The sequence below is a fragment of the Eptatretus burgeri genome, chromosome 3 (genome assembly GCF_056783735.1).
Source record: "Eptatretus burgeri isolate ZD-2024b chromosome 3, Ebu_testis_v1, whole genome shotgun sequence".
In the NCBI taxonomy this organism is placed as follows: Eukaryota; Metazoa; Chordata; class Myxini; order Myxiniformes; family Myxinidae; genus Eptatretus; species Eptatretus burgeri.
In genome coordinates, this window is record NC_140963.1 from 106,226,743 (window position 1) to 106,249,701 (window position 22,959).

The window sequence follows — 22,959 nt, forward strand, 5'->3', positions numbered from 1 at the left end:
CATTTCAAAGTTGGCCTCCAAAGCCTGTCACCTACTGGGCATCCTCCATCATACAAAGTCATTCCTTTGCACACCTGAACTTCTATCCACCGACAAAACTTTCATCCACAGCTTGACGGAGTACTGCTCTCCCTTCTGTGCTGGCTCCTCTGCCTCACATCTTGCTCAGCTTGATACCATGGAAATGAAGGCCTTTAAGATTATTGGAATCTCCCGTGATGAAGCTGAATCTACGGCCCTATCAAATCGCTCACCATTGCAGACAGGTCAGTGTTCTGCCTTCTACCACCTACTTTCTGGTCTTACACCCTCTGCTCTTTCTGTGCTTTGTCCTACCCCTCTCCCCAGGTTTCTCCAGGGCACAGTCAGTCCACCATCAACCACCTTCTATGAAACACCCCAAATCCAGAATCGTGACTCACTTCTACTCATTTGCTGCTCTTTTCCCCCACCTGTGGAACCAACTACCACATTCTCTTCAAACATCATTTTTCCCTCCATGTCTTCAAGACAGCTGTTCACCACCATCTCTCATTATCTCCCATCTAAAACGATGATCTTTTCGATGCTCGTTGACCCCCCTCCTCCCCCAAACCACCCTGAAAACCACCTCCTTTCAAATTTACAGTTTTCCTTCCGAATAAATTCCTTCTATAGCCATCTTGTTCACCCCAAGCATCCTTTCCTATCCTCATTCCTCCCCACACCCATTTTTGTAGGACATTTTCTCACCCCAGAACAAAAAGCAGCTCACTTGGCATGATGCTAGGGACATCAACACTGGAATGTCCCATTGTGGAAGAAGATCCACTGGTTGGATGAGAGTTGATTTCTCCTGTACACAAATGATGGTATAACTCAGGTTTAGTGGAAACCTAACACTCTCAAGAACATTGTAGAGTAAATCCCGTTTGGTGGCGGATCCGTCATGATATGGGACCACCTCTTACGATTGTAAACCTAACCTTTATCACTGCATAGGCCATAGGGTAATGTGACAGGCAAAAAGTACCCAAGGGACATCCTTTGTGGAGACCATCTTGTGTGTTATTGTTCCTTATTGTGATAACCACCCACTGCTCACAGGACTTGTATTCATGGATAACGTCAGACCCCATCATTCTCATGCACTTACCGACTTCTTAAGAAAGTATGCCATCACTGCCATCTTGATGTTTCCTCCAAGCCCATCCCTTGGTATACTGGAGTTAGAGCAGAGGGTGGTGGGCTCTTGACAGAAGACTCAAAAGTGAAGGCCCGTTGGGCTGCTTACTTTGAGTGGCTGTACCAGGCTGACTCACCAACTGTTGAGTTGGATGTCATGGGTAATACCATCCCAATTGCTGACCCTCCAATCAACTGTGAGCAACCTTTGATTGTGATAACACAGGCTGTGGTGAACCGGTTGAAATGGGGTTAAGCTCCTGGGATCTGTGACATCCATGCTGAACTTCCCCAGGCTGGTGGAAATGCTGCACTCATGTCGTTGCATGCAGTTCTGTGCTCTGCCTGGAACACAGGCATCATCCCAACTGACTGGACGAAGGGCCTTGTTGGCCTTCTCTGGAAAAGGAAGGGTGATTTTCAGGACTGCAACAACTACCGAGGGGTAGTTGTTGGATGATGTCAGTGACATCTTGGTAGATGCTGCTATCTTGTCTTTACCTGTTTGTGGTGAGGATCTTGAGGTCATGGAGAGATTCACTTACCTTGGCAGTGATATTCAGGTCTTGGCTGGCTGTGAGCCAGAGGTCAATAGACGTCTGGGTCGGGCTTGGGGAGTCATGGAATCACTGGATCATGTGGTGTCGCATTGTCAGTACCTGTGCAGGAGGATGAAAGTCTGAGTCTTCAGGTCCTTGGTGCTTCCAGTCTTGCTCTACGGATGTGACACTTTGACTCTGATCAGGGAGCTGAGACGGAGACTTAATTCTTTTGGTACCAAGTCTCTTCGGAGAATCCATGGCTATTGCTGGTCGGACTTTGTGTCCAAGAGTAGTTGCTGAGAGGGTTTCAAATGTGACTTGTTATCTGCATCGTCTGTGAGTGCCAGATGCGGCTGTATGGACATATGGCTCAGTTTCCTGATGCTGATCCTGCTCATCAGATTCTCTCAGCGAGGGAGCCTCATGAGTGGAGGAGATCAATGGGCCAACCACATCCCTCGTCGTTGCAGCAGGTTGATCAGCATCTCAAGGAGATGGGGATGGGCCAGGCATCTGCCTGGGGGATGGTCAGACGGAGGCCTCTGGGGTACGGGCGGAAAGTCGACGCACGATGCGCTGCTCCGGCGCATGCTCCCATACCTGATCTGACCTGACTCAAGGATTCCTAATTCAAATCCAATAGAGCACAATTAGGACATCCTTGGGCATATATTTAACAAAGTGGACCCTCTTGTGCAAACTCTAGCACAGTTGGAGGCTGCTTTGCACCAGGAATCGTAACAACTCCATTTCAGTTCTCACTGGTGATGGCTTCAGTGGAGAAGAGTGTTTTCAGCAGTCATTCGTTGTGATGGTGTTTGCACACATTTTTGACCTTTGTGAAGCATTCATTTCATTGTGACATCATTAGATGTCATTATTCACTGGTCTTGAACCCTACATAAAAGGATGTGTGTTGACCCGCAACCCAATTGTAAAGTCGTGTTTTTTTGGTGTAAAGTGGTGCCATTAAAGACATCCTAATTTTGTAATTTCAAAAACAAAATCGACAAAACACCTGGATTTTGTCTCAAGTCATTTGTTGAACATGTATACTTTAGCAATGTATTGTTTTATTTTTGATAAATATTAGTTTCTCAATAATTTTCTCAGTTATTGCTATGATCCAGAAAAATGCAGCCCGTGCTTAATTATTTTTCCATGTGTATACAATAAGGCCTCCTTGCTTTTAAAAACGAACTTATCAATAAATCCTTGCACAAAAGTGTCATTTTGTTGGTGTTCTCCTTGGCCCTTGCCAAAAAAACATTTGCAATTAATTTTTTTCTCAAAACATCAAAATCGATTCTAACATTTATAAAAGGTTGGAGTGTGTCACTTGAAGTAAATTTTGCGAATCCACTGTCTGCAAAAGGGAAGGACCTCTGACAACGCATTGCACCGAGGCTGCTGAAAAGAATGAATATCTTCGGGATTTGAAAAAGCACAAGGTAAGTTGTGTTGATTGCAAATAATTTTTGAATTGACTGTTCACAGCTTGCATTCGGCCAGGATTATAGAAAGGTAAATGAGGCAAATTTTTATATGCAACGTATTACAGAAACACTAAGCTTAATTTGCATGATTTAGTACATGGTTTTCTGTCACTGTCAAGTTCTGCTGTGTCAGAAATTAAAACAATGCTATTGCCTAGCAGCATTCTGTACTTGAAGTGTACTTTCAATTAACTTGCTGCATTGACATCTGTTTCGATATTTAAAGGAGAATTCCATTCGACGTGAAGTTCTTCGGCCTCGTGCTGCAAATGATACACGTAAGCGAACAACACGTTAGACTTGCATGATACATTCATTATATGTTACAGTGCCTTTAAAGCTTTGCACAAGTTTATACCTGTCAGATCACCACTGGATGATGACGATGGCATGCTGTCCAACCAGTATGAGCTCATTCCTCATCGTTTTCCACATATAACTTAGGCAGCAGGATGTTGGTGAGATTTCGGTTGGTTATTTGTTCCTTTTGAGTACAGCACTGCAAAGATATCATGCTATAGATAATTTGAGAAGGGTGTGTGTTTATTGTTTGACTTGTATGCACTCACAAATTTCTGGACAGAATGAGTTGAAAACTGGTGGTTGTACTTGTGGTGTGCCCGGGACAGTTTTCAGTGAAAAAAAACAAAATTTCATAGCCCCCGGGGTTTAGTTTTTGATGAAAATTTGTGTCGTATAACTTAGTACTGGCCCCATTGAGGGGGGGGGGGGAGTAATCCAAGTCAAAATATAATACCCCAATTCTATGCATCAAAACCATAGATGTCATACAAGTTCAGGAATGAGCATACTACAGAGCATTATTCCATTTGTTTGTTTTACTTGTATGCATTCTTGAACCCCTAGACGGAATGAGTTTTAAAACTGTTGGTTATACTTGCGTGGTGCATAGCAATGTCTTCGGTGGTAAAACAAATTTATAGTTCCAAAGTTTCAAGACGGGGAGGAGGACCCCAATTCTCTCTATGTAAATGGGTATTGTATAGTGCCTTTTTTATTCTTTTCCAAAAGCTATTGAAAGTGATTTCGCACACGATAGGGCAATTAAAAAAAAAAAAAATCATTCAATAAATAAATTAACTTTTTCTTCAAAATTTTCAATTTTTCTTTTTTTTGCCTAAAACACTCACTGATGAACCTCTGAACGTTTGCTGAATATCCGTTCAGCCATCTCTGCGAAAAATGGTCACACACACACACACACACACACACACACACACACACACACACACACACACACACACACACACACACACACACACACACACACACACACACACACACGGCTCTCTTATAGTATAGATTATCTTATCTGCACAACATCTATTTGCTTCTAGCATGGACTCCAAGTATTGATTCTCTTGATGCCAGCGACATGGTGAAGTCCCATTTGACCATAGAAACTCGGTATATGGTTGGTGAAGTTTCTGGATCTTTTGAAGTACAGTCGATTTGCAGTTTCAGTTTGAAACAGTCTTACGTGGAGGTTCTTTGGATCATGGGAGAAAGAAGAAAACGTTTCCTTGAGGAGTAAAATATTCATATCATACAAGCAAATCAACGACAACAATAGCATCTGCTTACTCGAGAGAGTTTCTTCATCCAATGGTGTAATCCAAATGCTCTTACATCTATCACTGAAGTGACAACCATTCCCCAAGGAAAAATACTTAATATTTTACTCCTTGGTGCAACATCTTCCCATAAGCTTTGAGAAGCAGAAATGGAGTGCAGTCCTCCCCGTCTTGAACTTTGAACACCCAACCTACTCGAAAATTATGCTGTGACCAGCAAAAGACAATTAAGTAAAATACCGTATTCTGTGCTTTGCCTTCTTGTTTATATTTCTGAATAATAAGTTGTTCACTTAATAGACATTGTTCGATTTGTCTGCTGTCCCAGGGTCTTGGAGTTCCATGGAATCCAAGGTGTACTGGTTGGAAGACAGCGTGACAGTTTGGTCGGATTTCCAGCGTGTTCCGCTGCACCCACGCAGTATCTCCATATTGAAGCAGTACAGCCATGAGGGGTGTGTTCACACAATCCTGTTGTTTATTTTACACGAGCAATTAAATACCACCCATTGCTGCACTAACGGGAATACTGAGGGGGTGAAAGATGTGGGGGTGAGGGGAGGGAGAGGGGAGAGGGAGCGAGACAGAAAGAAAGAAAGAAAGAAAGATAGAAAAAGGTGGAGTGAGGAGGGATGGGGAAGGGAAGGCAGCGAGAGGTGAGGAAGGGAAGCAAACGTGGTGGAGCGTTGATTATGATTCATACTGTCTCATCAAAATTATTCTGCATAGAATAACAGTGACGATGGAAACAAAACAATGTCTGAAATCCATTTTCTACCAGTCATACTATAAACACCTTCTTTAGAAAAACACTGCCTGGACATGTCAGGAGATAAACACTGTCTAGAGACAAACTCCCATCTGGACACGTTTTTGAGACAAGCTCCCGTCTGGACATAAACAGCGTGCGGGGACGGACAGCACCCGGACGCGTGCTGAGACGGGCAGCGCCGGCCACGTGCGGAGACTGACAGCGCCCGGCCGCATGCGGAGACGGACAGTGCTGTTTCCCTAATTGCTCAATGCTAAAATTTTCTCAATACCAAACTGGTATTTTTGAAATATCGACCACTTCTGGAAAGTATTGCAGGCGATTCATCTTTCAAAGAAACCTCCCAAAATAGAATATATCAATTTATGACATGATTTAGTACTTCGAGTCAAAACACAGAAGCAATCACAGCTTGGAGAAACCTGCGACCTTGAACTTTGGGTGTGACGTCAGGAGTGCTTTATCCCCTTGGCCATTCACAGGTGCCACCGCCGACACTTTTACCAAACAAACTATGCCAACTTGTTGCGCTCCAGGCTGCACCAGGACTGAGAAATCGGATCCAAAATGGTCATACTTTTCTCTACAATGGGGTAAACAGAGCTCAATCAAAGTCTTCTTGTCCTCATTGAAACTGCTCCACGCCCCAGAAAAGTCAGCCTGTATCTGTCAACATCACTTTGAGAAGTGGTTTCTGTTTGTTGACCCCAAGTATCTAATAGCACCACATTTGTATCCAAAAACCAATTTCACCTTGACGGATGATGCGTACCCATCCATCTTTGAGCACACGGCTTGTGCACCACCGCGAAAGGTTTCAGAAAAATCGGGAAATAAAACGATGTCGGGTCGAGGTAATCACAACACGTGCATACTTGTATACATTACAGTACTGTATATTAAAGATTGACAACATGATGTTGCATATTTCGTCCACAAAGTAGTGGCTCATGAAGGAGCAAAGTCAGAGAGAGAAGGCAATGCACCGACAATGAGGCAACACATGAAATCAAGGGGATGAAAGAACATGAGGGAGAGATAAGAGGGAGTGAACCCATAGCAACCTGCATTTGATTGGGAGATGTAAAGGGGAGGAGGAGGAGGAGGATATATTTTCATGCATGTAAATGATGAATATGTCTTCATTTACTGTCTTTCCTTGTCCCACAAATATTTAATTGCATTTTGTTGTTTGTCGTAGGCCATTGATATTGCCATTCGACGAAAGTGAGGTATTAACAAGATCAATAATGTTAATATATATCAGTTTTGGTTGCCAAGATGCATTTGCATGGAGCTAATAACATTGACAAATCAGGCTATATATGTAAAACGTGAGGTGCTCAATGTTTTAAGGTTTTCAATGAATGCCTAAGGAATAAGCTGCATTGTCAGAGACAGCAGATGAAACAACTGACCCATCGTCAACAGCGTGATGTAGATGACGTCATGATCCAAACAGACACTGGGCAAATGTTCTGGTCTTGTAATACAGGTAAACCTATTTAATTATTCTTGTCTGTCACACGTGATGACTCGCAACAACACTGACATTCCAAAGCAGTCAGTAATGGCTGACACAGGCCACACAAGCACCAATCCGCGGCTTGCTCGACTGGTGCTTCGAGGTGATTCTTTGGATCGTCAATGGTCTCTGGTCACTGTTTGAACTTTCCTCATAACTGACAGTCAATTCTGTGTCAGAATATTCCGGTTCATAGGAATAGGGTTGAATTTCATGACCCATGTGGATGGAGAGATCGAGGTTTACGGGTATCGCTTTACATGCATCTGGATCAGGAAATGTCTGACATCAAGCACGGGTGACGTAGTGCGCGCTGATTGGTTGATGAACTCCAAGATAGCGACCGACAGAGCTGCCAAAACCAGCAAATTTGAAGTTATTTTGGGGAATATCTACCTTGTATGATCGAAATCGGTTATTCCTGTGCAGCATATTTGATTTCTCATACTTCAAAGTATAGGAATTCATCACTATCATGATACTGATAAATTTTCAGCAAAGTATCCCTTTAACTTTGATGGTAGATGTACAGGTGGTACGAGCACTGTTCCAGGTAGATTGTTTTTAAGACAGGGAACCCATAAGGCTTTGCTCTTGTCTCAGTTATAATTTAACGAAGAAGCCCCCTCCTCCCCATTTTTTTTTAAACACTTAACAAGTGCAGATATATCATTATCGTTCTTTACAACCACACCAACATCATCTGCATAAGCTGATGCAATTACTGAAGGACTTCCGGGGGATCTTCACTCCTGAAACATTTTTCCGCAATAAAATTAATAGAGATTCCATAACTAAGGCGAATAATATACCACAAATCGGGCACCCTCGCCTCATCCCTCTCTGAACCTGTATCAGAGAACTAAACTCGTTTTGTTTTGAAATAGACTAAATATATTGTTGTACAATAAAGTCACGTTGGCCCTAAAATTCATGCTAAGTCCGCATGCTTCCAACACATGATGCAAAAAAGCATGCTCAACATGATCGAAAGCCTTTTCTAAGTCAAGGAATATTATCTCAAAATATATTCCCATACAATCACACTCCAGTAAATCTCTGATCAAAAAATATTATCAAAAATAGATCTGTTTGGGATACAGCAATTCTGATCAGAATGGACTAGATCACCGATTACCGTCTTCATCCGACTTGCCAACACTTTCGACAAAATTTTGTAGTCCGTACATAATAAGGAGATTGGTCGCCAATTTCTCATCTGCCGTAGGTCTTCAGTCTTTGGAATAAGAGACACCATCGCTCTTCTAAAGCTTAATGTCAGTTCTCCATGCACCAACGATGATTCCAGGACATTCAACAACTCGGGTCCCAAAAGGTCCCAGAATGCAAAGAAAAATTCTGCTGGTAAGCCGTCAATTCCAGGAGCCTTCCCGAGTCCATTCCAGCTCGGGCTCGTGTTCACTCAGGCAATGTAATTTGTGAGTCCAGGCCCAGGCGCTGAAGCTCAGTTCGGGATGAAAGGTTAGAAGTTAAAAGTTCCATAGATTTATCACAGTTTGTTTCCCAAAAACTTTTGAAAAAATTTCTCTCATGCACAACCGTACATTTTTAGCATTAACTTTCATGTTTCCCTTAGAGTGTGGCACCGAAAAAAAAGTTTTTGATGATTTATTAACAAAATCCATTTTGAAGAAAGATTTACTGGGGGTGTCGAATAATTTTATATTGTTTATCCTTCATCTCATTAACAGCCCTGCTGCTTTTTCTTGCATCATCTCTCTCATTGGAGTCCTCTTTTGAACTAATAACCAGTGATATCTCCTGTTAGTATATTTAGCCATTTTACTCTCTCACCATATAATATCAGCTTCAAGCAAGCCATTGTTATATTTTTAACATCTGGTTACATTTTATTCAAAATGCTGGCAAAACACTTGAATCTGAGCTTTTGTGTTGTCCCACCATAACTCTAATGAACAGAAAGAGGGCTTTTTTGAGAGTTAGATAGCACAAAAAGCATGGAAGGCCTCTTTCAACAGAATATCGTCAAGAAGACTGGTGTTAAATTACCAGTAAACACTTTTGCGTAAGGGTTGAGGGAAAAAGAGACCCATAGTAAATGATGATGGGAAAATAAAGAAGGAAAAATATCTGGAAAGAAAACAGCATTCCTGAAATGCGAGTTTATGAACCAACGGTCAAGTCTAGCGAAGGATACTCTCGTTGGCAAAATGCTCCCACATATTCTGAGATTTGTTAGGGTCATGTAGCCTCCATGCATCTAGCAAACCCACTTCCAAAAAATAATTGAACAAATCAGTAATTACATTTGGGACGAGGTTTTAATGTATTTCTGCCTACATTGGGGTTGAAGGTACAATTAAAGTCACCTCCCATGCAAATACAATTACTGAAATCAATTGACTGGATGTGTCGAATCAGAGATTAAAAGAAAGCTCTTCGTTCCACACTTTCACTTGGTGCGTATACATTAAATAGTATGAAACGGAAATTGTTAAGAATGAGTTCTAAATAAATGAACCGGCCTTTCATAACCTTCTGGAAGAGGCATGACTCAGGTACGAGCCCTGGTCTGAGTAAGAAGGCCACACCAGCAGAAAGAAGAGGAGGAGGTGACACCAATCGTCCTCTACATTTTGAGTAATATGAGTTTCCTGGAGTAAGAGAACATCAATTTGTTCACCTTCAAATCACTTTTTCACATGAACCTGGTGGTTGTGACTTGCACTCCCACCATTCATATTTAAGGTTCCAAAAGTGATCTTTTTCATAGTTTAACAATAGGCATAAGCAGTTGCTAAAGGCCCTGTCATACCTTGACGATTTAGCCAGCGTATGCCGACGTATGAAAAATTTGTCTAAAACGCTGGCACACGTCGAATACGTATGGGTAAGTTTTGTATATGTTAAGAGCACGCTGGCATAAGTCTTAGTATGCCGAGCTGTTAGACAAATTTTCCATGATTGAAATTTTTCGACGTATGCCAGCGTATGACTCACACGTTCCACTACGCTGGCCATAAGTTGTAGGCATGTTACGCGATCGTTGACACAAGTCGACACACGTTACTTGTAAGTTACTCATAAGTCGAAACACGTCGAGGTAATGTTTAGCGTACCCGAAACTTATTTCTAACCTATGAGTAACGTGTTGAAGGCACGTTATGCGATCGTTGACACACGTCAACTCATAAGTCGAAACACGTTGAGGTAATGGTTAGCATCAGTTCCAGACTCCCTATTTTTTTTTTATTTTTTTTTTCTTCGGTATGACGGTGATGCTGACACTTCGATTTCTCGTGTGGTTATAATATAATATAATTAATAGGCTGCCGCTCAACGATTTAAATCATAACCGCACTAGAAATCGAAGTGTCTTCATCACCGTCATACCGAAGAAAAAAAAAAACAAAAAAAAAACCAGGGAGTCTGGAACACTGACACTAACCATTACCTCGATGTGTTTCGACTTATGAGTAACTTACAAGTAACGTATGTCGACATGTGTCAACGATCGCGTAACGTGCCTACAACTTATGCCAGCGTATGCGGAATGTGTGTCATACGCTGAGTACGTCGAGAAATTTTCAACATGCTGAAAATTTGTCGACGTACTCGGCGTACTACGATGTATGCCAGCGTGCTCTTAACGTATACAAAACTTACCCATGACGTATTAGACGTGTGCCAGCGTTTTAGACAAATTTTTCATACGTCGGCATACGTTGGCTAAATCGTCAAGGTGTGACAGCGGCTTGACACTTCGATGTCTAGTGCGGTTGTGATTTGAATCGTCGGGCCGCAGCCTTTTAATAGGCTACGCTATGTGATCGTCGCCGATACGCTGCCGCGCTATGCATACTGTTACGAATTTGGAATTTGATTGCACACAACATACAGGTTCCAGTCGATGCATTGAAATCCCCCAAGACTAGAAGTGTACCTCGTCTGGGGCACTAATCAACCACAGACTCGAGCGTGGCGTAGAATGTGTCCTATATAGAATGTGTCCACCATGAAGAATGTGTCCACCATAAAGCACAGGAGGTTGGAAAGGGGAAGAGGGAGGGCAGGAGGGAGAAAACCACACAGACAACTCATCACAACACAGAGCAGCTGCACGCAGCCGCCATAACACCACACCCGAAAAATGAACAACCTCTGGGGCGAAAAGAAGAGAGAAGAGAGGACACACAGACACACACAGACAGGTGGGGGAGGTGAGTTAAGGAGTGAAAATGTTATGCATTGTAAACCACACACACACACACACACACACACACACACACACACACACACACACACACACACACACACACACACACACACACACACACACACACACACACACACACACACACACACACACACACACACACACACACACACACACACACACACACACACACACACACACTTATTAGTGTAGATAAGTTTTTGTCTCGTTTTTACTTTACGTTTTGCTTCTGTGTAAGATTATAATTATTTGCGTCAACATATTGATTTAATGAACAAAACGTGATTTTAAACAAAATCAAATCATTTCCTTGAGCATACTTGTCTCTTGGCATCTTTATCATAATACTCGTACATATAATTAGAGGCGACATTTGTTTGTGGGTTTGTTTGTTAATTTGACTTGTATCACCGCTGGACAGAATGAGTTGAAAAATGATGGTTGCTTTCAAGATGAGCACGGGCAGGTTTTATGGGATAAAAAACAATTCATAGTCCTGAGGATTCAGGATGGGAGAAGACCCCGTTACTCTCCATGTTACTGTGTATGGTATAGCACCACCTGGTGAAAGCTGCCGGTATTACAAGTATAAATCATAAAAGAGGGGGTGGGGGTGGGGATTAACTTCCCTGTAAGGATGAGTTATTTGCTCGTGTACAGTAATTATACTTCTCATCTCTTTTGTGTTGCTTCAAATTGGATACATCACACAAATGTGAATTACGTTAAACATTAAGCAACAAGCACTTTTACTTTATCGATAAAGCAGCTTCATATTGTTGCTGTTTGTTACATCATTGGCTAGTCTGTCCATCATCTCATGAGCATCACTTTCTAGTTCTTCTGCCTTCCAGTTCTTATTTTCTATGGTATCCTCACATAAAGTATACCAAAGTATTCTTTACGTGAATGTTGCACACAACTATTTTTTCCAAACGTACCTTCAAGGCATTGTCGCACTTTCTTTTATCAAGCATGATTTCCTTCATATTGGTGGTTTAGAGGTAAGAGCCGCTGGGCTGATATCCCAGAGATCACGGATTCAAATCAAGCTGAAGATGACAGTATTAAGGATTTGCATTCTGATCTACTGGGGCTGTCTGAGAATTACCACATTGCTAATGGATTGTCACTTGAAACCCAACTAGCTCACTAACGTCCTCCAGGCAGGGGGTAATCTCCATATTTTGTTGATTGTGGTGCCTTCCCACAATTTTTCTTAAATGCAGATCAGTGAACCTTGGGATGCACTCTTAAGGTCTTTCCTATTAATATCAGCACTTCTTATATCCCCCTTACCAAATATAAATGAATATACACTTGTTTTTATTATGCAGTAAATTTTTAAGGGCTAAATATTTTTGACCCTTTCACATTTACCGCCGTATTGTTGAAACTATCAATACCGAAATGAGTGATTGTTTTTCCATCTCAAGGAAGTTTTCTGTGTTGGACCTCACAGAGAATCTGACCGCCTGGCTACCTTTGACCTTGGCTTTCAGCTTTTGTCACATCCAGACGTTGCTGAGGATTTTGAGGATCGGCTGCATTTCTTTGTAGAAGAATGTGACCATCTGCAGGTGAATTATTTAATATCTTACTGATGTTCTTTTTCCATTTCCGGTATTTAAAAAATATTTATTTTACTTTTCGCTCTTTCATCTCTGATTTCTTTTATGTTTCTATTTTACTTTGCTAATCACCTCTGCCACTGAAGGTATACCGAGGTTATGTTTTCACCCCTGTCTGTTTGTTTATCTGTGAGCAGGATATCTCAAATAGTTGTGGACGGATTCTTGCGAAATGTAGTGGGCATGTTGGGTGTGTGACGAGGACAAATTTATAAGATGTTCGTGAAGATCCGGATCCGAGAATATTTTAGATTTTTAAAGTGATTCATCATCATTGAGAGTTGGGGCCAAAAATGATATATGGCATGATATTTCAAAATGTTGTGGACGGATTATGACAAAACTAGATGGATGAGTTGGGTCGATGACAAGAACAAGCAGATTCGATTTTGGTGTGTGATGAGGATGAATGGTCCAGATGCAGATCCGGCTTATCAGCGGAATACAAAGCGTAAACTGTTCAGCCTGGCGGAAGTATCTACTGAGTGCTGTTCTAGTTTCCTCTTTGTTTGGGTTTAAGAAAAATCGCAGTCTTTATTTTATATCTTTACGTGAATCTGAGATTTGTAGTGGAGCTTAAACCTATAAATCACATGCAGAACATACATTGGTGCTTTTAACTTAATTGCAAGCACAAGGACATTAGTAGAAACTTGACAAATACATACGTTTGATTGTGTGGGATTTGAATCTGGTTTCCCTACATCATGAGTGAGACATTCAGATGGGAGCACTAACAAGTCAAAGTGTATTGTAAATTAACAGTTTTGTGATGTTCTGCTGCACCTATCGGGGAGTGACAGATGGAGATATAAATGTATCCAAACATCTCACTAATTCTAATACTCCCCAAAGCATTCTATTTAGTGAGGGTACTCTTGCATACAATAAAATTGGTCAACAGCAGTAAAGGCAGTAAGGCATATTTTTTTTAAACCTTAAAAAAAAATGAAGGCTTTAGTTGACAGCGTTCACCAATGTGAGGGGGGATAGAAGGAGGATGGGGGGGAGGGGAGAGAAGAGGGAGGAAGGGGGCCAAAAAGGGAGGGGCATGGGAGATGTTACATGCCTGTTGCTATCATTTGTGAATTTTCTCACGATGTGACTTTCATGTTTCCTCTTGCATCATTCTTCTGTCACTCCTGTGATTTTGGAATTCATGTTGCACTTTGTTGTTTCTCATTATCAATTGAAAGATAAACAATATTTTTTATAAATATATGTATCGGTATCGTTTCAGCAATTCCCTTTGAGCAACAAACCATGGGCCCTTTGCTGTGCAGATCATGTAGCATGTACCATTCATTGTTTTTCGCAGGGCTTTCAGCTGCTGTGTGACTGGGAAGATGGATTTTCAGGCCTCGCTTGCCGAGCGGTAGAGATACTTCATGATGACTATGATGCCAAAGGTGTTCTCACTTGGGGACTGCTTCCAGGCCCATCTCAGACCAAGGTACCAGTTGGTTTTGTGAATTTTGCGAGGAGGGGATGACCAAGGAAGCTTTTTTTTATATATTGGTACAGTATTGCTTTGTTTGTGTGATGTTGGATCCAAGCAGTTTTTTCAACTTTGATTGATACAAATTAGCATAACTTGTAAAACTGGAGAGTTCACAGCACACTTTATCCTGCGCAGTCTTGAGAAACAAGGACATGGGTGGGTCTGCGAGCAGAAAATTTAATTGGTTGTGATGACGTAAAATGCCATGATATTTTGGCCAAGTACTGCTAAACGGCAGAGTTTTGAAAATGCTAGAAAGGTGATTTGTGTTCTGCAGTGTTCAAGTATATAATTCAATTGAAATAAAAGAGATTTTAAAGGTCGTAGAAAAAAAAAAATTTGGGATGTTTATTGGCATTGATGTGGTGCCTTTTACACCATCTTATTTAACACATTACATGAGTTATTCGTGCCTGTTGTTTGTGTCCTTTATGACATCCTTAAAAACATTAAGTTTCCTGTTTGAAATGATTTACAATTTTGTTTGACCGCCATTCAGGCAGACAAAAAAAATAAAATTATCTCACTCCTCCCTGTGCATACATGATCGGGACAAATTCCGAGCCGAAGTATTGCTGAACTCCAGGTTTGTTTTCTGATTCAGGTTTCGATTCATGCTCAAAATATAACATTCAATTGAAATTGTTGTTTCTCGCTCATAAACTGACGTTTGTAGACAGACAGACAGACAGACAGTGAGAGGAGTGATGCTAGGAATGAAGCGATAGAAAACTGAGAGTTCACCATCCTGACTCTTGTGGGTGCACAGACCTTCTCGCTCAACCTTCTGTTGATAGGTGCCATTAACATGCACAGTCAAGGACTAAATTGTCTCTTGGGAAGCAAGATGGTAAGCAACTGCACCATTGAGATTATGGTCTTATACATGTCTGTAATGAGTGTTGAGCATGTAGTCAGACATGTCGTGGTATGTAGTTAGATGTGATCAGAATGCAGTTAAACCTTGCTAAGTCAGACAATATTGGGGTTTCCAGCTGATTGCAAAACGCGCTAAATAAATAATACCTGGATACCTTAAGTCAGAAATTGAATATGGAAGGTTGATGTTCACTCGCCGAGGAATGCAATGGCTCATGGGTTTGGGATTTACCCATGAAGAAGTCAGAGATCCTCAGCTACTACTCATCTTAGCAAAATGAATCTTAATGAATGCACTCCTAATGCATTGTATTACAATGAGTGGTGTTTGAAGAGTTTGCCTATTTCAGTTGTGTCCATAAAACTGCACAGCACATCTAAAGCTCTCCTAACCTCACAAAGCCTTGGGTTGTCTGCAGAAGCCCTGCAGAAGGTTGGTGTTTGTACTACTACATGGTTGTCTCAACGTCCTTACAGCCAAGTTTGAGCAGTAGTCCAAGTGGTTATTTGCAATTAGTAGCCAAGTGGTCTTCTCAGCTCCGTTCTTCAGATGACTTGTTGAAAATTTGAGCTTCACTATATTTAGTGGATTTCTCAACATTGTATTTCACCAGGATGGATCAGACACTCACACCTTGCTCCAGTTCCTTCAATATTTTACATTTGGTGGCCAAAGTGATGGATGTCTTCGGAATTCCTCTGTGTGAGGAGCCACTGACAGCTTTCTTCCCTTCCTTTGGCATATTTGTTTTGCGCAGGTAAAGCATACTAAACACAACACGGACAATACAATGCAGTTCTATGACAAACAGGAAGACCGCAGCGTATTTTTTTTATACGCAAACCACTGAATTATTTGTATTAGTGTGCATTCTTCAACGTTTGGCCACTAGATCTTTTTTTCAGACCCTTTCTGAACCATTTTTGGCTTACTGTAAATTTGAGCGACCTGAAGATCTGCCCAGTCAGGTTTCATTGTATTTCCAAATGTAACAATGCAAATGAAATGTTGGAAATTTATTCCATGCCAAAATAGCAATTATGGGCAGCAAAACAATGGTACCAGTGTCAACTGCGTGAATTAAAATGAAAAAAATTATATTTACAAAAATCGAGCATTGTTGAAGATCAAGGTGATGCGTACCAAAGAAGATTCAAATTGACAGCATGCAGCAGTAATGAATAGGTGGACGTGAGATGAATAAACAAACAGGAACTACTTGGAATAAAAGGTTGCAGGTCGGAGATGAAGAGAATGGTGTGGTTTGAGGGGACGCGAACATTCACAGGTTGGCATGAAAGACACCTTGAGAAGTTGGTCGACTGCTGCCTTGCCATCAACGTACTTCATATTTCCTATCTGTATGTGTAAGACAAGGATGGCTGTCCATTTGTCCGTTAGCTATTACACTGTTTGGCTGTGTGAGGCAAATGCAATGTGATTGGCTCCTGGCACGATGATCGTACAGGCTTATAAAAAGCTGATATTCAAAATCTGATTCCATATTTGAAGATTTCCACTCATGGCCAAAAGAATTATGTTGAAATATAGAGTTAAATTGGATAAAAATTTGGAAAAGGGTTTTTTTTTTCTTCTCCCCAACCTGATATAATTAAATTATTGGGTCCACAGAAGGTGAGGTATACCTGGTATTGGCTTAATGGTTAGGGTGGTGGGTTTGGGATCCCATTATCCTGAGTTCAAACCCCACTACCTGTTGAATTAATACCAGGCGGGGTTGACTCTGCCTGCCATCCTTCCGAGGTCGGCAAAATGAGTGCCAGCTTGCTGGTATCCTGTGTTGGAGTGGCGACCCATCCAGGATTGTGCCCGATAGCCAAGGAGACTGCTTAGGCAGTACCAATGCTCTGCATAGAGTATGGTCCCAGTGGATGGATGGATGGATGGAGAAGGTGAGGTAAAATGACTCCAAAATTCATTTTTTCACTCTTTTAAAGGTAATTATTGCATTTCTGATTTTATATTTTTACATTTTTAATGGAGAAATACAACATGGAATCACAGTTAGTTTATTAACAGTGCGTTAAGATATGACCTGACTGACACAGGTTGACCTTGAGGTACACATACTCGCCTGTAAGCTGTCTCGTCTGGGTTTGAATCCCAACCCAGCTATCAACTGTCATCCTGGTGTTTTACAGTCTGAGTGAATCATCAATGTGTGTGTCGTCCCTCCGGTGGACGTTAAACTGGGCGTCCTGTCTTCTGATATTAGTTGGTGGGCGTTGAATATTCTCACGGTGTCCTTCACAAAGAGTGGGCAAGCTATCGCCGGCACCATGGTCAAATTACAAATTCCTGACCGAACTATTGCAAGATCGGCAATGGCAAACCACTCGGTATAACCCTTCCTCAAGAAGCTGCTTCGGTAGCACAGATGCTCAGTAAGGAGTATGGTACGGTACATCAAATCTTAGAAATACAAGTAACAACTGAATAATGATTGTGAGAAAAAATGAAAAGGAAATTAATGCCATTTAAAGGATAGCATGTGGACTTATGAGTGGGGTGGTGGTGGGTGGGGGAGAGGAGTGGGGAAGGGAGAGAGGGGATTGGGGCAGAGGCAGGGGAGTGGGGAAGTGACAGAAGAGAGAGAGAGAGGGAGAAGGAGGGGGGAGAGAGGAGTAGAGTGGGGATTGGGTGGGGGAGTGGGGGGTCGAAAGAAGTTTCCTTCTGTATCCATCCTATCCACCCCATTCTTCCCTACCCCATTGTTTGTCTAATTCTCCCTCTATTTTGTCCTTAAACTTCACTGTTGGTATTCACCCCCTACCCCCTACCCTACCCCCTTCACTTCACCCTCTACCCAGGCTACGGTTCCCTTAGTCCTGTTGCGTCCTTATCCATTTCGTGTTTTAACTCTTCCACGAGAATACAACAAAAAACTGTCATAGGTTGGCAACCATTGTACAGCATTTATGGGCCGAATGGGTGGTATAAGTAACTCAGAGCTTTGGCTCTGAGCGAAACCAAGAGTGCAACACAAATGACCTTTTTAAAGTCCATGAAATATTATTTAAATTGATAGATTAACTCGTCGCTGGGGATGGATACTCTTGCTAGCTTTTTCCCGTCATTTGGGACGGGTGCTCTTCCTAGTATACGCTTTATGCCACAGTGTTTATATGAAGATAAAAAGGCTCATTTTCAGCAGTGCAGAAATATCTACACCTTGTGTTCCAAAGTTTATTTCTGTGTGTGTGAAGGTCGTATGCAATCATGCAACTTATGATGCGAGCTTGGTGAACAGTTCTTGGCAGTGAATGACAACAATGACAGTAACAAAGACGACAACAAATCGGGATTCCAGGACATTTATTTCATTTTAGGACAGAGAGACCTAAAGGAGTATACGAAAATCTGAGTCCACTTACATCAACACCGTTTTCTCGTACGATGATTCCAAACAGCAATTTTTCATTATGTTGAAGATATTCATTCACATTGTACACTGTCCCTCCCTATTCCATCTCCATATACTGCAAAACCTCATCCCTCCTGGTGATGATGTATGCCAGAAGGGCATACTCAGTTTTCACTCAGTTTGAATGTTTGTTTTGTTTGTTTGTCCTGGCGATATCTCAGCCATCCTTTGAGCTAGGAATCTGAAATTTTGGCACAACATTGAACAAGTGCTTTGGCAAAAAGTTAAAAACAAAAAACAAATTTTGATTAATCGATTTCAGTGATTAATTACTTAATTATTATTGATTTATTAATTATTTATTTTCTTTCTCACCTGGGTAATATCTCAGGCACCTTTTGAGCTCGGAAGCTGATATTTGGATATGACAGTGACCAAGAGATTTGGTTATAAAGGGTATTTTGATTTATTGATTAATCATTTAATCAATTAATAATTATTCCTTTTTCGATTATTTAATTAATTTTCAAAAAGTTACAGATTTGGATGAAACCAGTGGTGGTTTAGGTATGCTATAAACCAATTGATGAAGAAATTAATTATTTTATCCGGATAGTGATAGTGATAATTGGGGATAATTTGAAATATTCACTTTGAGTGTACAGTGATGGTATTGAGCATTTTACTGGTGCACTCAGGAGAGCGCGTTTCTCAACAACGAGACATGCAATTAATCAATGATCCTAAGGTTTGAAAAGATATATCACAGTTTATAGGGAACTAACAAGAGCACAGTATAGTGAACAGAGATTCTATTCCATTTACTCGTGGCCTGTCAGTATTGACTCAGTCATCTGCAAATGTCATGAGCCCTGACCTTGTCATTGTGAGAGACCTGATGGACTTCAATTGTCTGCAGGTTAATTCTGCTTATCTCAACTCTATCTCGGTGCCTTTGCAGACGATGTTTCCTGGCGAACCATTCCTTATATGGTGACAAAGTGACATTAGCCAATGCTTTGCAATAGACTTCATACTTCCATATTGTTTAAAGGCATCAAGAGAAATGAGTACATAATTTGTGGACAAAGAACACATCTTGACATGAAAAATATTTATTTCAACGTGATTAATACAGAAACACCAGTGCTTTGCAATAGTCATGTGATCCATACAGCTTTCTATGACCAAAATGTCCATGCTCATATTTCACAAGATGGAATTATTTATTTTACTTTCTCACAGCGCAGGTATAGATTATATAAATACCTGCTCTCCTCTGGAGAGCGATAAGTTTAATTTAGCCTTAGAATATTAACATAAATACACATTAATTGTCCCCTGTTAAATCCTCCCACCATACCGTGTGCAAAGTCTCATAATGGGGAGGGGAGAAGAAAAAAAGGCAATTTTTCGAGTTATGAACAATTCGACTTCCGAACAAAGTTCAAGAACATAACCCTTTCATAAGTCGGGGACTGCCTATACATACTTCACTTTAAATAAAATAATGATTTTAATGATCATTTAAAAAAATCCAGAACTTTAGCACTATTGAAGCAGTCTTATTCACCACCCTTATACAGTACACTGTAAAAAGATTACGTTGAGTCAAAGGTTAGGAGATGGAGGCTTTATTGATCACCATATAACACAACCTCAATTGGCATTGTACATTGCCATATCTGCAGCCTCTTCTTCACCCTGATACTGTTAGCTCCCACATGGCATGCCCACTTCCCAGGGGTTGTGCTGAAATGCTCCTATTACATACACTTCCCTATAGAACATGGCCAAGCACTGCAAAAATGGAGGTTCATGGAAGTATTCTGAAGGACATTTGTGTTCTGCAGTGTTCAAGTATATAATTAAATTTAAATAAAGGTTTCAAGGTATATAAGTAAATTTATTCCAGGTTTTACTGACATTTTACCCAGTGTCGATTACATCACCCTATCGAACACGTTACATTAGTTATTCGTGCCTGTTGATTGTGTCCTTTATAACGTCCTTAAAAACAGCTTGGTTTCCTGTTTGGAATGATTTTCAATTTTGTTTGACTGCCAGGCAGGCAGACAGAGTAAAAAAAATATCGTCTCATTCCTCTCTGTGCATGTGTGATTGGGATGAATTCAGAGCCAAGGTACGGTAAAATGGCAGATTTGTCTTTCGATCCATGTTCCGATTTGCGTTCAAAATATAACATTCCATTTAAATTAGTTGTTTCTCAATCATAAACTGATGAGACAGATAGACATGAACCAATTGCTCAACCCCAACTTTCGCTTTGCGTGCGTGGGGTAATGAATAGAGTTGAGGCAGTTCTCAAGACAAAAGGGGGACACACTGATTATTGAGTACTGTGTAAGTAAACTGTAAAGCCAGATTTGATTTCTTTTTTCTTTTGTAATAAGTGTTACTGTATCCTTAGCAAGTGCTTTTGGTTTCATATTATAACGATTTATTTTATCACGTTAATTTAATAAATTTGCTGCTGAACTACACTGTATTTTCTGGTGTTCACATTTTGTGATTATGATGGAAGTTTAGTCCAACCTTTGTGCTCAGTTTTCACCAAGAGTTATGTTTGGCATGTTTGACTGGCTTTGACAGAAGGGGGAATATCTGAAAACACTATTATAGTTCAGCAAATATGTTAGAAAAGGAAAAGGCAAATTAATGCAGTATGTGAAGGATTATTGAAATTGCGAATTATATTAATGGTTCAAAACGAAAATGCATTTCTCACTGCCGTATGCACCAGTGAACTTATTTAATTGATATATTAAAAGATGGCACAGCATACTTGTCGGAATCAGGATTTATTGGTGTGTACACTCGAACTTTGGATGGCGTGCAAGTGTTCAAGCTGGTATATACCAATGCTTTGATTGTTGCTTGAGCGGGGGGGGGGGGGGGTGAGGGGGGGAAGTGAGATTGCACAAGTAGTGTCATTTAAATGTTACTGGTGTGGGATAAAAAAACACAAGCACATGCACCCCTATAATTAATTAATTCTGACCAAAAGGAAAATTTTGTGAAACAACTGTTGCATCATTAAGTTTGTGACTGAAATATTCTGCACAATGAACGTGAAAGTTGTTTGTTTGCTTCTGTTTTGCACAGGTTCCTGGGAGAAATTTTAACCACGTGCTGAATTCTGCTTTGGCAATTGCCCACCTTGCTGAAAGTAGCTCCTTGCTTTGCCCTCTGAGTGTCTGCCCCAGTTTCAAGTGCCAACCTTCACCCCCACTTAACTTCCCTCACATCCAATACCAGGTACACAGTTGGCATAACATGATCGCAGTGTCCTTCCGTTTCTGCAAATTGTTTTTGTTTGATATTTTTAAATTTAGTCTTGCACAATCCATACTCGTACTTATTACAGGCCGATATGAAGTACCACAGCAGCGCAATTTTGGCTTCAGCATTAGAAACGTCTACGCTGCCTTATAGGCTTCATTCTTCCCCAGCTTCACTGAGTCAGTATGCCGAGTCCCTTAACTACTGTGGCAGGAAGGTATGCATCCCACACATGTACTTGTCCATGTTTCCAGACCTTCCTTGTTTCACCCCTTTTTATGCCGATCATACTCATGTCCTATCTACTTTTCATTCCCATTGACAACATGAATGATTGTGCTTTTCCTCATTATGTTGACTAGGTTGCCGTCACACGCTTGTCATTTCCCTTCTCTTTGGCCCGGGGATGGTGCCTGCCAGATGCTCTGACCAAGCATGATCCGGAAACGTCGTGGCAGTACCTGTGTCCAAGTGGATATGAGCAGAATGAGCGGTGTTTCACACAGGCAGTCTCTCTTCGAGGTGTATCAGCACACCAAAGCAGAGGGTTAGCATACTGTTCTTCATACCTTAACTGAGGGTTACTTTGCTCAGACAGCTGATTGAAGTTTCGATGAAGTTCAATTATGTCAACAAAAATGAGTTTCCTGTAGCCCCACAAAGTACGTGTTTTCAAGTTACTGAACAGATTTTACATGTTTGGGATGGGTTTTGTTTTTTATTATTATTCCAATTTGCAAGTGTGTGTTACAAAATAACAAATGTAGCCCTTTAAAGCCTGAGGTTTTTTGATTCGTTGAATATGAGATGTTCCATAAATGTGCAAATTCCTGATGGTTAACTGTTTTGCACTATGGGCTCTGTGGCCTTATGGCTTCCACTTGCTCCACAATACCTGTTCAGCTGATGTATGCCACAAGTGTGTGATGTCCACTTGCATGATAAT

General features: G+C 41.0%; 1 protein-coding gene across 4 annotated transcripts in view; it reads left to right on the plus strand.

Moving 5' to 3' along the window:
- MSTO1 (misato mitochondrial distribution and morphology regulator 1) overlaps positions 1 to 22,959 on the plus strand; it is a 63,425-nt gene that overhangs the window by 17,837 nt on the left and 22,629 nt on the right. For all 4 annotated transcript variants that reach the window (XR_015056454.1, XR_015056455.1, XM_085874835.1 and 1 more), the window contains exons 4-11: positions 3,082 to 3,157; positions 3,429 to 3,480; positions 5,126 to 5,252; positions 12,776 to 12,893; positions 14,263 to 14,397; positions 21,837 to 21,989; positions 22,099 to 22,230; positions 22,376 to 22,560. Coding sequence is in view for 2 of the 4 variants with exons in the window: in XM_085874835.1 (XP_085730961.1) it covers positions 3,082 to 3,157; positions 3,429 to 3,480; positions 5,126 to 5,252; positions 12,776 to 12,893; positions 14,263 to 14,397; positions 21,837 to 21,989; positions 22,099 to 22,230; positions 22,376 to 22,560 (978 nt within the window). In the remaining 2 variants the exon portion in view is untranslated. The remainder of the gene's footprint in view (positions 1 to 3,081; positions 3,158 to 3,428; positions 3,481 to 5,125; positions 5,253 to 12,775; positions 12,894 to 14,262; positions 14,398 to 21,836; positions 21,990 to 22,098; positions 22,231 to 22,375; positions 22,561 to 22,959) is intronic.